A 13,491-nucleotide genomic window follows, 5' to 3' on the forward strand; every position below is an offset into this window, starting at 1 on the left:
TATGAAAAGAGCATATTCGTCAAAATCAGTCCTTTAACTTTTTGCTACTATTGTAGGTACTAAACATCCTTAAACATTATCAGCTAATATATTTTTCTCACTTGTTGGACAATTTTTTTCAAATTTAATTTGACAAATCTGCCGCTAAGATAATTCGCCATATTATTATTTATATAATAGCAAAAAACAAATTTTTTACAACATTTCGTCATATAATTTTTAAAATTTTTTCCTATCGGGGTTCCCTCTTTGTAATTCTTATTTACTGAACAGATGTACTTATTTTTTTATCATAATGCAAAAGTAAACTATATAGACAGTAAATAAAGTGCTGATAAAATCGTGCTTTGTTTACTGTCACGCTTGGAAGATATCAAGAAAACTGTATAATGTATACGTATGCGTATAAACTTTTGAATTCCTACAGGAGCAAATATATGGACTGAGTGGTGTGATAAAATTTGACACGGCTGGATTTCGAAGTGAATTTCAACTAGACGTCGTAAATCTAGGAAATGAAGGATTGTATAAAGTCGGGAGATGGGAAACGAATTTCGGTTTTCAATGGAAGCCGGGATACAGAATTCCCTGGATAGACGATAAGAAAAGCTTACGTGATAAGCATTTTCTTGTCCTAATATCATTAGTATGTTCCAACTATATTACATTAATAATTAATTTAATTAATAAGGTCAGTTAAAAATTAACAAAAAAAAACGAATACAACTTTTTTCGTAATATAAAACAAAATTGTTAAGGAAATAAAACATTTATTAATCCTACAAAATACTTTGTATCGCTAGTATTACGATTATTTCAATTTACAATAATAATGTGTTGATACGAGTGGTATATTTAGTAAATTATCATATTTCAGAAATAATGATCGTAATTGAGCAAAAGAATGTTATTTTAATAATGTTAATTTTATTATCTTAAATAAAATAATATTTTTCGCAATACATTTTCTAGTAGGCTTTATAAGATGTAAATTAGTATTTCATCTTTTCCAATTAAATAATAATAATAATAATAATAATAATAATAATAAAATTCTTGTAGGTTTATATAAAATGCAGAAGCATCATTTATATAAGATATTTATTAATATTAGTACATTAAAAATTGATTATATCAATTTGCTAATAAAATATTATTTTAAAATTTAAATAAATATTATTAAGCATAAGATCCACCGATGACCGTTCTGTCTTTATTTATTTTGTGCTATACACTTCATCGGTTTAAATGTTAATTTTATATATTTTTTTAAGAAAATAACAGTTTACAGTTACAAACATTTAAAAAATTACTTTATCATCTATGCTATATCAACACATTTTCATTCTGTAATATACCTCTTATTCTGCATATTAAACATAAAGAGATAAAATAAAAAGGACTATTCCTGAAAGATTAAACTGGAATATATTTCAGACACAACCGTATGGAATGCTAAAAGAATCATCCTCTATATTAATTGGAAATGACCGATATGAAGGCTTCGCGATAGATATAATTCAACACATAAGCGAGATGCTAGGGTTTAATTACACTTTTGAAGTACAAATTGACAAAGCTTACGGATCGTTCAATAATGTAACTAAGAAGTGGGACGGAATGCTGGGAAAAATAATCGATAATGTAAGTCGATGAAATGTTCTTTCGCGTGATTTTATCGCGTTTGATTTTATCGCGTTTGATTTTATCCCGTATATTGACTCGATCGACTTCGTTCGCGAGTAGTGCTGCTACCTTCCACCGTATATACAATGCGAGAGCAACGCGTTGTAGCTTCTTATATCGATAAAGCAGTTGCCTCCTCATAGATACGTCGGTAGAATCTGATGACATCCAAATATTTAATTTTTTTAAAATCTATTAGATGTACGCAAAATATTTAGTTTTTTTTTAACGCCCTGATATAATTATTTAAATAGTATTTTAGTATTATAATTAAATAAATTCCCATTTTTTTGTGTTTTTAAAGAATTAAAAAAAAACAGAAAAGATCACCATTTACTGGACAACTATAAACCGGAAGTTCATTTTACTACATGATGTTAGACTGCTTTCATATTCAGCAAATCATTTTTAATTTAGGCTGGAAAGTTTTCCTGCATGCGGCGTATTCACCAGACTTGGCACCTTCGAATTATTACTTATTCCAATCGATGCAACATTCTTTAACAGAGAAGTGCTTTTGAGCTTTTGATGTAATTAAGACACAACAATATTTTTTTTGTAAAGAAATTCAAAATTTACTTGAGAAATGACAGAAAATCATAGAGAATAAGGACAAACATTTTGAAGATTAAATATTATTACATATATTATGGATCTATAAAATTAAAAACGTGCGAGAAAAAACTAAAACTTTTGCATACACCTAATATTCCATCGCTAATGCAAAATTAAGTGCATTTAAAATTTAGTATTCTTGGTTTTCACTTTTTTCATTTTATAGTCTAACAACTCAATGAGATACAAAAAAATCTAGATAGCATGATCGATAAAAAAAATTAATAGATATCGTTTTATCACACGTTCAATATTTCCTATAGAAATTTATATAACACACTGAATTTTTTTATCTTGAAGAAAGCAGATTTAGCGATCACGGATCTGACGATCACGGCGGCGAGAGGGAACGTTGTAGATTTTACGAATCCGTTTATGAACTTAGGTAAAACATGCGGTACATAACATATACATATTCGTGATACAGTATCGACAAATATGGGAGCATAAATCAAGATTTCAGAATTTACATTTGGATAAAATGGTGTTTCAGGTATAAGCGTTCTCTACATGAAGCCATCAAGAGCCCCTCCAGGCTTACTATCCTTTCTAGGGCCGTTTTCGACAGATATTTGGGTGCACGTGATCGGGGTGTACATCATCGTGTCAGCATTGTTATACGTTATTGGAAAACTCTGCCCCGTCGAATGGACGAACCCGTATCCGTGCATCAGAGAGCCGGAGGTACTGGAAACACCCTACACGCTGATAGATACACCGTTCCTGGTGATCGGAGCCATCCTGAAGTCTCCTACCGGACTTGCACCCAAGTGAGTCGATGCGTCCACTTCAGCTTGCCAACGTGCCTGCGGAGAGCGTGCTTTGAGGATGTTTTTCTTGCATGAAACCAAACAAGTTGTTGAGCGCACAATAAAGCTTCATATCACAGCAGGTTCTCGCATGCGTCTCGCAGAGTCGGCTGCGATGCGCGCGGTTGATAAGTGTATAGTCCACTTCATATGCATACGCCGGCTTTTAATTCTAATTTATCAACAGACCGAACTTTTGTAAGCAGGTGAAGAGATTTGTAAAGCCCTATGATTGGCCCGAAGCATAGTAGAATTTAAATAGCACGTTTGAAAAGTAATACTATATCTATACGATTAATAAAAAATTTCAAACCATTTTGACTATTACGATATTTCTACTGCATGCATTTTAATTAATTTAATGAATTATAAAATATCTTTTGCAATCAATTAATTGAGCTATTTAAACAATTTGTGTCTATCAGTGAAAACGTTTTTAAAGATAAGGATTTAAAGATAAACTTAAATCAGGATCGACCTAATAATGACTCGTTTTAGATTAAATTTTTTTTCCGTAATTATAACATTCTTTTAGAAATGCAAAATATTCGATATTGTTTAAAAACATTATCTTAAAACAAAAAAAAAATCGAAAAACACTTGTGGTATGTATTTCAGAGGAATTTCAACGAGAACTTTGGCTGTTGCATGGTGGTTCTTCACTTTGATCATTGTTACAATGTACATCGCCAATTTGGCAGCCGCGTTATCCACGAAAGCCGTCGTGTGGTCCTTCCAAACGGCGGAAGAACTGGCTCACCAACAAGAAATCAAGTACGGCGCGAAAATTAACGGCTCGACATTCTCATTTTTTCAGGGGAATGACACGATCCGCGAGAGAAAAGAATAGAGATAGACTATACTGATTAGAATAGCGCTTAACATTATATAGATATTGGCTGACGACGACATTCCACGTTATTACTTATAGAAATGTCTAGTGAGCTCGGAGTGGTCGGTCTCGTTTTGCAGGATTCCACGTATGAACCGTATGAGATTATGTATAATTATATGAAGACTCATGCTGACGAGGTGCTTATGAAGAGTAACGAGGACGGCTTGTGGAAGGTGCAGCACGAAAATTACGCGTATCTTATGGAATCCTCGTCGATCGAGTACATCACACAAAGGCATTGTAACGTAACGCAGATCGGTGGGCTTTTAGATTCCAAGGGCTACGGGATAGCGATGAGGAAAGGTCGGTGATTCAACCATAATTTACACAGTGCAGGCAATAATTGAGAGACAAGTTATTATATTAACTGCTAGCTGATCCGCTCTCGCGCTTTGGTGCAGCGCGTTTCACAAATTATTTTCGATTCGACGAAACGGCTAAAATAATAATTATTATTAAGCACTGCTTTGTATCGTGTTGGCATTTGCTTATCTAAATTATTTAAAATGACTTAATTAACTTTTATTTTAATGAAATAATTTTTATGACAGATGTATCTTACCGCACGGATCTAAGTGGCGCTATACTAAGGCTGCAGGAGAATGGAATAATCGGCGAGCTGCAAAACAAATGGTGGAAACAGAAGCGAGGCGGTGATGTGTGCGACGTACGATATCTGTGTTCTCACCTTGTACTGTAGCAAAAATTATATATAGACTGAACGCTGCATAATCTCCGAAATATATCACATAGATACACGTACAGTGCGGTCTATAAGTTTTGAAACAAAAATCATATAAAGTAAAGAACATGATAGAAAGATATTTTGAAATGCAATTGAAATTGCAATTGAAAAATCAAAAGCTTGATATTCCAGAAATTTAAGTCGCTGTAACAACTGTGATCGATAAACTCAAGACAAATTTTAAAAAAAGAGGAGTACTCAACAACGAAACAAAGATTGAAAATGAGTGTAAAGCGGTGTATTGATTATAATAAGAGATCTTATTTTGAATAAAAAATGTTTAAAATATTATATTATTTTTTTATATATAGTGTTTAAAATATTTTTCTGACGTGTTCTTCATTTTACATGGTTTTTGTCTCAAAACTTATAGACTGCTCTGTGTATATAATTGCATGATGAACACTTTGCCAACCGCACGAGTCGTCCCGACTAATAAGTGCTATTAAGTATCGTACAATTTTTTGACCCGTGTGTCATCCTTGAAGGATTCCCTCTCTCTTTCTCTTACATTTTCTTTCAGTACCGGTTCTACAAACTAATTATAAGACCGGTATTTATAGTCTGTTCTTATATTTAAGATCATTTTAAATACAGTTGTAAGATGTCATAAACCAATCACAGAGTCATATTAGCATCTTAAGACATTACTTAAGACAGTCTTGAAACAAGAACGGATTATGAATACCGGACTTAAGAATCACAAAAGAATAACGCAGCACAAAATATTATTTAATCGTTAATGGATCATGAAATAAAACTTTGCCATGTACTATCCAATCTATCCAAATATGGCAATGTTAATATATTTATAGATTTTTATATAAAAATGGTTTAACTTAAAAAATTTGTATACAAATCAAAGAATATTTAAATATATATATATATATATATATATATATAAATATTTAACTATTATACTATTAAAAATCTATTTAGTAAAACAATTAAAAAAATGTTATCAGCAAATTAGTGATCTTAACAATATTAGATATTATTCAAGTCTAAAAAAATTATTACAGAATTGATTACAAATCATTCGCTTTCTATAGATCATTTCCATAAACATTAATTAAAATCAATCATAGTTCAGATAATTCTCTTTTTTCAACAAATTTTATCTCCAAAATGATTACATAAATATTTCACTAACTTTCAAAATCTTTTCTGTTCACCCACTTACTTTATTTATTTTTATTGATTCTTAAATTTCTGTACCATCTTCTATTTCGTTTTCTTCTTTTACGTGATTACGAACAGATAAAACGCACAGGCAAAGTATTTCATGTGCCTTTATTTGACTGCATTTATAGTTGAACTGACTTAAACTTCGTCGATTTAGTTCGTACGTGTAAAGACGACGTAGCGCGATTCAGGAGAGCCTGCGCTCGTTTGGTAGCAAGTAAGCCAGAGTTAAACCTGAAGCGTGTATGCGCGCTTACTTGGAGATTTAGGAAAAGATCTACTTTGGAGATAAATTTTACACAAGACAACTCCAACAAAAGGGAAAAATTTACATCTAGTTTTTACTAACAATGGGCTTAATGGTTATCTTTACTAAACGGTTATAGTTATAACTTCAAAATAATCAATTATTTAAACATTCGGTTAAACAGTTACTTTGTAATAAATGTTTTAAACAATTTACCACAATACTGATAGAAAGCAACTGATTACCGACCGATTTAATTAATTAAACGGATACTGTTTCTTGTAAATATAATTTTGAAATATAATGTTGAAATATTGGTTTCAATTGATAAGAAAAGTAGTTTTGCAACTATTGAAAAATTACCGTTTGCAACTGGAATATTCTTTGATATTCTTGATAGCCTAGTTATTATAGACCAGTTAGATTCAGAAGGATGTACATACTAATTAGGAGCAATGATCGTTAAATGCTTAATGATTTTTTCCTCTGTGTGATTGGCATATAAATTGATCTACCGAGGATATAAAAGTATATTTTGATCACCGACATAACTATTAATCGTTGACTTCGGATAACATTATTGCTCTTGTAAAATCGTGACTTGATAAAAATAATCCGTTAACCGTTGTTTTTTAAATAACGGTTACTAAAATTATTTCTCGATAACCGTTACTCACTAATAGTTAAGAAAATAATATTCATTGCTACTTTTCATAAACTTTAATCCAACGCGACAGTTTAAGCTAGGATGATTTTACTAATGACGTCATCAAAAGATATTATTATTGAAATTTTGATTTTTATAGGAAGTAGCGAAGGTTCAAGTGGAACCATTGAATTTCGAGGACGTCGGTGGAGTGTTTGCAATCATGATAAGCGGCGTTGCATTATCTTGGATTTTTGCGGGATGGTCATTTCTCTGGAACATTCGAAACGTCGCAAACAGACATGACGTAATTACATGTTTAATAACTTTTATATTTACATTATGAAATTATTTTGAAAGGTACAAGAACTGCGTGTTTTCACAGGTACCCTTTACAGAAGAGCTCATAGAAGAATTAAAATTCTTAATCAAATGCAGCAACAAGAAAAATATCAAAAGGAGGAAAAAGTCCGTCGGAACGATTGAGAGCAGCAGCTCCTAATAAATACATATCATTTCCGTAGCAAGCGCTGCAAAAAAAAGAAAATTAAACTCAATAAAATAGAAATTACCGCAAAGTTGTCTCGGTTATTATTATTTATAGAACACGAGATACTGCTGGCTTTAGCGAAACTGTAACGAAGATATTCGAAAATATCACGCAATTTCTGCGAATACATTTTAATGATTACCAGCGGCGCTAGGGCAGGCTGAAATAAGTGCCTCGCCCCTCGGTAAATGCTTCGCTTGAAACCGTAATCGGACCGACGATTGCGGCAAATCGTCGTGTTACATACGTAAGGAAATCTTCTCGTATATATGTGATCGAACGTCCCTGAAAATTATACAGCGTTTTCAAATCGCCCGTGAATGCGACGTGGAGAAACGTATTACCGTTCGAATGATAAAATTTTACGTTACACTTTAACGCCGGTCAACACGCGATTATTTATACGTATCCGCCGATATGTCGTAAAATGTTACGTATACGAGCGCCAGTTTACGCGAGAGCGATTCGAGCCGCGGGAATCTGCATTTCTCAGCCAATGACATAACGATCGATTCGCCTCCTCGTGTTGTCGAGTGAGCGAGCGAGAAATGTTACTCGATCTTGACGTTAAACGCGGCAATCGACCCTCGCGGACGTATGTACGTGCATAATATAGAGAAGAGCTCCGTGAAAATTCTTTCTAATGCAACGCAAGTGGGTAAGCGAGCAAATAATGGGGTTGTCTAACAGATTACTAGACGCGATGCACAGTTCTCCCCGGCGGCGCGGGCATTATACTGCTCCCCTCTTAAAGAAATTCACCGGCAACTCAGAACATAGTTCCTTTATTCTCCGATATTCAGAAAACAGTTTCTACGCAGCTCTACACAGTAAAAACATTTTCTATTTATGTTAGAAAACGATCCCAAGTTCTTTGTTAAATTTGGTTAAAATTTTGACATTTTTAATGTTCGAGTATTTGTTTAACACAATGTGATTATGTTATTTAAATATTTTGTGTTAAATTGATATTCAACATTTCTTAGTGTCAAAATAATACAATTTATGAGTAAGTGAACAAATAAAAATAATGTATTTTGAAACGTAAATTATAACATAAATGAATAAAATACGTGTTAATTTAACATACAATAAATGTTAATTTTATTGAAAAAATATGCTCCAACAGTTTGCTTACAAATTGTGTCAGTATTACATTTTTTTGTGTTAATTTTTTAATATAATATTTGTGTTATCTTCTAACATATTTATCTTATGTTAAATTAACACAAAAATATATAAAGTGAACCGTTTTGGACATGTGAAATGTGTTAGATGTAATACAAATTTTCCAACAGTGTATATAAATTTTGCATCATGCTATTATACTGTTTAAAAATATAAATTGATAGTGACAATAATATAAAACTGCAATTGTATTTTTAGCTAAAAATCAAATATCGGTCGATCTTGCATTAAAGAAATTAACATAATCGAACGCTGTGCAGATCTGTCAATATTCCAAAATCTGAGAGACCGCAATTTTTCCAGAAAATATTAACAAATGATTGCAATTAATAAAAATGTTATTGTGAGAACAGTCATAATAGGACGATAAATGTCCAGCTATTAGACACTCACAGCTGGATTCTTGGTATCGTAAGATCATTAAGGATCATGGCTTATCTCAACCATTTTGTCGTAAGCAGACTCGCGTGTATATATATCCATGGGTATAGTCATCCGTGCGTGATCGGTGCAACAAAGAAGATCCGGCGGAGAGATACGCGCAGCGGCGCGTAACCGCTGGTATAGGTATCCTCACGAACGGAGAAGATCTGCTCTCCGGCCGCTAAACGATTGAAGTCGCGCGGTCTCTCTCCCTCTCTCCCTCTCTCTCTCTCTCTCTCTCTCTTTCTCTCCCGCCGGGAATTCGCCTCCGGTTTACGAGCTCCGTAGCTCCGACCGATGACACAGACCCTTAAAGAATTTCCAATTGCTATATCGAACAGAGACAGAGCCGTCCGCGACGGAGAGGCGCAACGGAGAGATCGGACGCAGCGAGTGGAGTCTCCGCCGTCGGTCGCCTTATTCAAAGGTAGCGTCCAGCCGGCTGTGGCAGAAAGAGCTGTGCGGGTGGGGAAACATGCCGCTCGTAAGGTAGTATTAAAAGGCCATTAAACGGCTCGACATGACGTACGACTTTGTGCGCGCGTGCATAACGCCGAGAAGAATCGCTGGCGAACGAAAGTTCTCCTACCTACTTGTCTGCCTGCTTTGCTTGCCTGCCTGCCTGCCTGCCTGCCTGCCTGCTTGCCTGCCTGACTGCCTACCTGCCCGCCTGCCTGCCACTCGCTCGCCTCGCCCTGCCTGTACCAATAAGAAAGCACCGAGTATAGACTAGATTCATTCTCTCCTACGCTATCTGTCCCCGTTTCTATCCCGCGCATCCCTCTGATTAGGGAAATCGGGAGGCGCGAAATTTACGAGCGCCATGTGCGAGGACCGGAGAGACTGCCGCTTAGTCCGCATTAGTCTCTTCTCTCCTCCGTCGTGGTCCATTCCGCTGTGAATGAGACTTCACTGATTAGGGGAAACCGGTACCGCGAAATTTACGATCGGTGCGTGCATGTTGCGCGAAATTCGTAGCAACGTAGTCCCGAACATACACGTCGAATACAACTATCGAAATTTGCGCCGAGTTTCGGAAGATTTTTCGCGTAAAACTCAGATTAGATGCGCAAACGTGACAAGGAAGTAAAAATGTAAAAGAACCTCGGGCAACTTTCAGCCTTAGATAATATCGAAGAATTGGTAAATAAAAAAGAGAGTGAGAATAACAAATTTTTTCAAATACAATCGAAATATCTGCAAAATATCTTATTTTGCATTATAATAAACAAATCTTTATTGCAAAATCTATTTTTGCAGAACTAAACTTCTATACTTAATTGATATCTCCTATTTAATTGATAAAAACGAATTATATAGAACATATCTCGACGGTCTATGTATTTTGATACTGTACAAAATAATCTATATATTTTGATTGTATTTCAAGCTTGAATGAACACAGTTATGTCCGATTACAACTTAATACGAAACGTGAGTAAGCAAATAAATAGCTACGTACATACTTCAGATTCTACATCGTCGTTTCAAGTACTGTTTTAACAATCTTTGCTATCAAAACATTATGCATTAAACATTGTATAATTTTATTTGAAGAACCAAAACGCTTATTATATTTCTTACGTCTTGAAAACATTTTTAAAACATCTCAAATAAATCTTAAATCTTACAATTAATTGGATAAATTAATATCAATTTAAAAAATAATAAAATTTTTCAATCAAAATTGAACAAGCTATCTACACCTCATAGAAAAAAATAGTTTACCATAAAGATAATTTATCCAGAGCAATATATCAAGTGAAGAAGATCGTACAATTAATAATTCAAAACATATCGACTTTTACTCATTGAATATATTGTTACTTAATGAGTATACAATCAAAAGAAACCGTTTTTCAAGGGGTAAGGAAATCGTAAATTCATGGCACATACAGCCGCATCCAGGATAGGTTCATACACGGAAAGAACGATATTGTTGAAAGATCTAAAAATTTTGCTAAAAACAGATCTGAAAATAATTTTTTATTAAATCATCAAAGTAATTTTTTGGAATGTTAAAACTGATAAGCATTGCTATAAAACGATTTGATATTTTAGCAATCATTTTAACTTTTGCACAAAATTATTTTGATCATTGAACAAAAATTATTTTCAGATCTGGATTCAGCAAAAGTGTTCTTTCCGAGTATTGGTCTCAAATTGAAATTATACTTATATTTAATTATATGCATCAAAATTGACATCTTGCAATAAAAATAGCAAAAAAGTATATATTTCGCAAAATTGAAAAATATATTTCAAGTTGTTGAGAAGAAATCCGTAAACGACAGGCGGCTCGTTAAAGGATGGGATATACTCGTCGTACAATATCACATAACGATCATTGATTAATAACTTTGAATGATTCACTTCTTTCTCAATTATGACTCGTTACGAAGCGTCGTCATCGCGTAACGGCCGTCTCAACATGTTAAGGAGTTAACACCGAAATGCTCAACGAAACGCGCCTGTTCGCCAGGGTCGTTAATCGTCGTTATCGCGACGACAAAGCGAAATTAGTGGGCGCGCCTAGCCGCCTAGCTTGCACGGCCGAGGAAAATTAGGGAAGATTAACGTGCGTTTTCCATTACCTGCGTACCCGCCGCGGCTGGATATGCGATACGAGGTGCAAATATCCACTTTGCGTGCGTACTCTAGCTGTGCGTCTGCAAAATCTTAATGTCCGCGAATCCGCTTTCGATGCGCCGCCTTGCCTACCTAGTTACCCCCGGCAGTCTCGTTTGCACCGACGAAACCGCAGATGCATCCAGATTATCCGGTTCTTTATTGCACACTTATTTTACATCACTCACTTTTTCATTCGGTCGTGAGGGTGCTCACTAAGGTGAGCTGCCGTATAATATATAGTCGGCATCTTTGTCGGAATCTCGCCTTGGCTGACGTCATCCAATTTCATCCGAAAAATATGTTTCTTTTTCGGCGCAATTTATGCTTGGCAATGTCTTGGTTTACTCAAAATATTTGTTCTTATAAAACATAATTTGTTAAAAATAATATTGTAATTAATATACATGTGTATATCTAATTATAAATAATTATATGTACTCTTGGTTCACCAGTTGTAAAATTTAACATGTGCCTAAATAATAAAAACTTGTGAATATAGCCTCCTCGTGACAATTTTATTAAGCTTCTTCTCTTATTCGTAATTCTACAACATTAATATAGCAATTTAATTCTCTAATTACAACTTTACTGTCTAATATATAGCGAAGTACTAGTTAAAATACAGCTCAACTCTCTATTATGTAGCGAGGTACTAGTTAAAATAACGACCAAGTAAAACATTAGTATGAAAGTAACTTATAAAAGCAAGTTAAAAAAAATATTTCAACACCGCCAGCACCGACTCGCGAGCATGTAGAAAGTTACAAGTCACTCTTGCTTAAAAATTTCGAACTTTTAAAGAAGAAGGGATACATATATCTAAAAATGTGATGCCTTTTCATCGATACCTACACACATCGATACCTTCCACATGTTTTTTTTTTGTTATCTTTAGACGTAACGTTTGATACAAAACATTCCGATATATTCCATCGCTCGGACGATAATTTCGCACATTCCTATACTCGGCGGTGTCGAATCGCTCACGGCATCGTGTGCGATCGCGAAACGATGGATAACGTAATTACTCATGCAAGCGATCTGACGATGATGCGCACGTTTTGTTCGTATATCCGATTAAGAAGTCACTGCGAGCCCTGACCGCGGGCAACACATTCCGCATTCTAACAAGTCAGGGAGGCAGAAAAAGAGCCGCGGATGAAAAAGATAGAGAGGGGACCCCGTACAGAGGAGTCCCAACCTCCGCGGGCAGCAAGAAAGTCGGCTTCGAGGAGCCGAGGTCGCCCATTCGTTAGAAGACGCGGACCCTTATGCTAGCTTGGAGGAGGAATTAACTTTCATATACTCTCACACGATGCGAACCGCGAATGCGAGAGGAGCGCGTCTCTCTCCTACTCGACTTGATAAATATGACGCTAATGACTATTATCGCTTCAGGGTCGCAATTCTCGTATGGTGTATGGGGGCGCGTCCGTGGCGACTGCGACACACGTTATACGGTTTACGTAACATCTCGCCGCGTCGCCCGTGCGAACGATAAGCTCGATATGCACAAAGAGACGTCGCTTAATAAGTAGCAAACGCGTATCTTTATGCGCTTCACGTTCGCTACGAGCGCCGCCCTATCTGCACACGCAATTTAGATTCAAAAGCGGCGCGGAACCCTCTCCCCGCGGGCGGATTGCAGCATCCGAGAATGGCCGTCGGCCAGTATTTATAGCCTCCTCCTTCTCCCGCCGCTATGCATCCCCAAGAATCGTCATTTATTTCATTGTCGCCAACAATGAATGGCCATCCCTTATTTCTTCAGCAATAAATTTGCATCACGGAGGTAACATTGCGCATCTGATGCTATCTCAAAGTAAATAAATTCTGAGGGAACTTTCAGTGTATTTCTCTTTCTTATTGCG

General features: G+C 35.3%; 1 protein-coding gene across 4 annotated transcripts in view; it reads left to right on the forward strand.

Moving 5' to 3' along the window:
• LOC105451757 (glutamate receptor ionotropic, kainate 2-like) overlaps positions 1-8,339 on the forward strand; it is a 16,418-nt gene extending 8,079 nt beyond the window's left edge. For 2 of the 4 annotated variants that reach the window (XM_011692416.1, XM_011692414.1), the window contains exons 8-16: positions 428-646; positions 1,438-1,644; positions 2,602-2,698; positions 2,795-3,071; positions 3,729-3,927; positions 4,083-4,308; positions 4,557-4,672; positions 6,989-7,135; positions 7,214-8,339. In XM_011692416.1, coding sequence (XP_011690718.1) covers positions 428-646; positions 1,438-1,644; positions 2,602-2,698; positions 2,795-3,071; positions 3,729-3,927; positions 4,083-4,308; positions 4,557-4,672; positions 6,989-7,135; positions 7,214-7,330 — 1,605 coding nt within the window. In that variant the 3' untranslated portion in view covers positions 7,331-8,339. Of the gene's footprint in view, positions 1-427; positions 647-1,437; positions 1,645-2,601; positions 2,699-2,794; positions 3,072-3,728; positions 3,928-4,041; positions 4,309-4,556; positions 4,673-6,988; positions 7,136-7,213 lie in introns of those variants that run through there. The other 2 variants (XM_011692415.1, XM_011692417.1) reach the window with 2 other exon arrangements.
• The last annotated feature ends 5,152 nt before the right edge of the window (positions 8,340-13,491 follow it).

Source organism: Wasmannia auropunctata, unplaced genomic scaffold (assembly GCF_000956235.1).
Source record: "Wasmannia auropunctata unplaced genomic scaffold, wasmannia.A_1.0 LD336045.1, whole genome shotgun sequence".
NCBI classification, from domain to species: domain Eukaryota; kingdom Metazoa; phylum Arthropoda; class Insecta; order Hymenoptera; family Formicidae; genus Wasmannia; species Wasmannia auropunctata.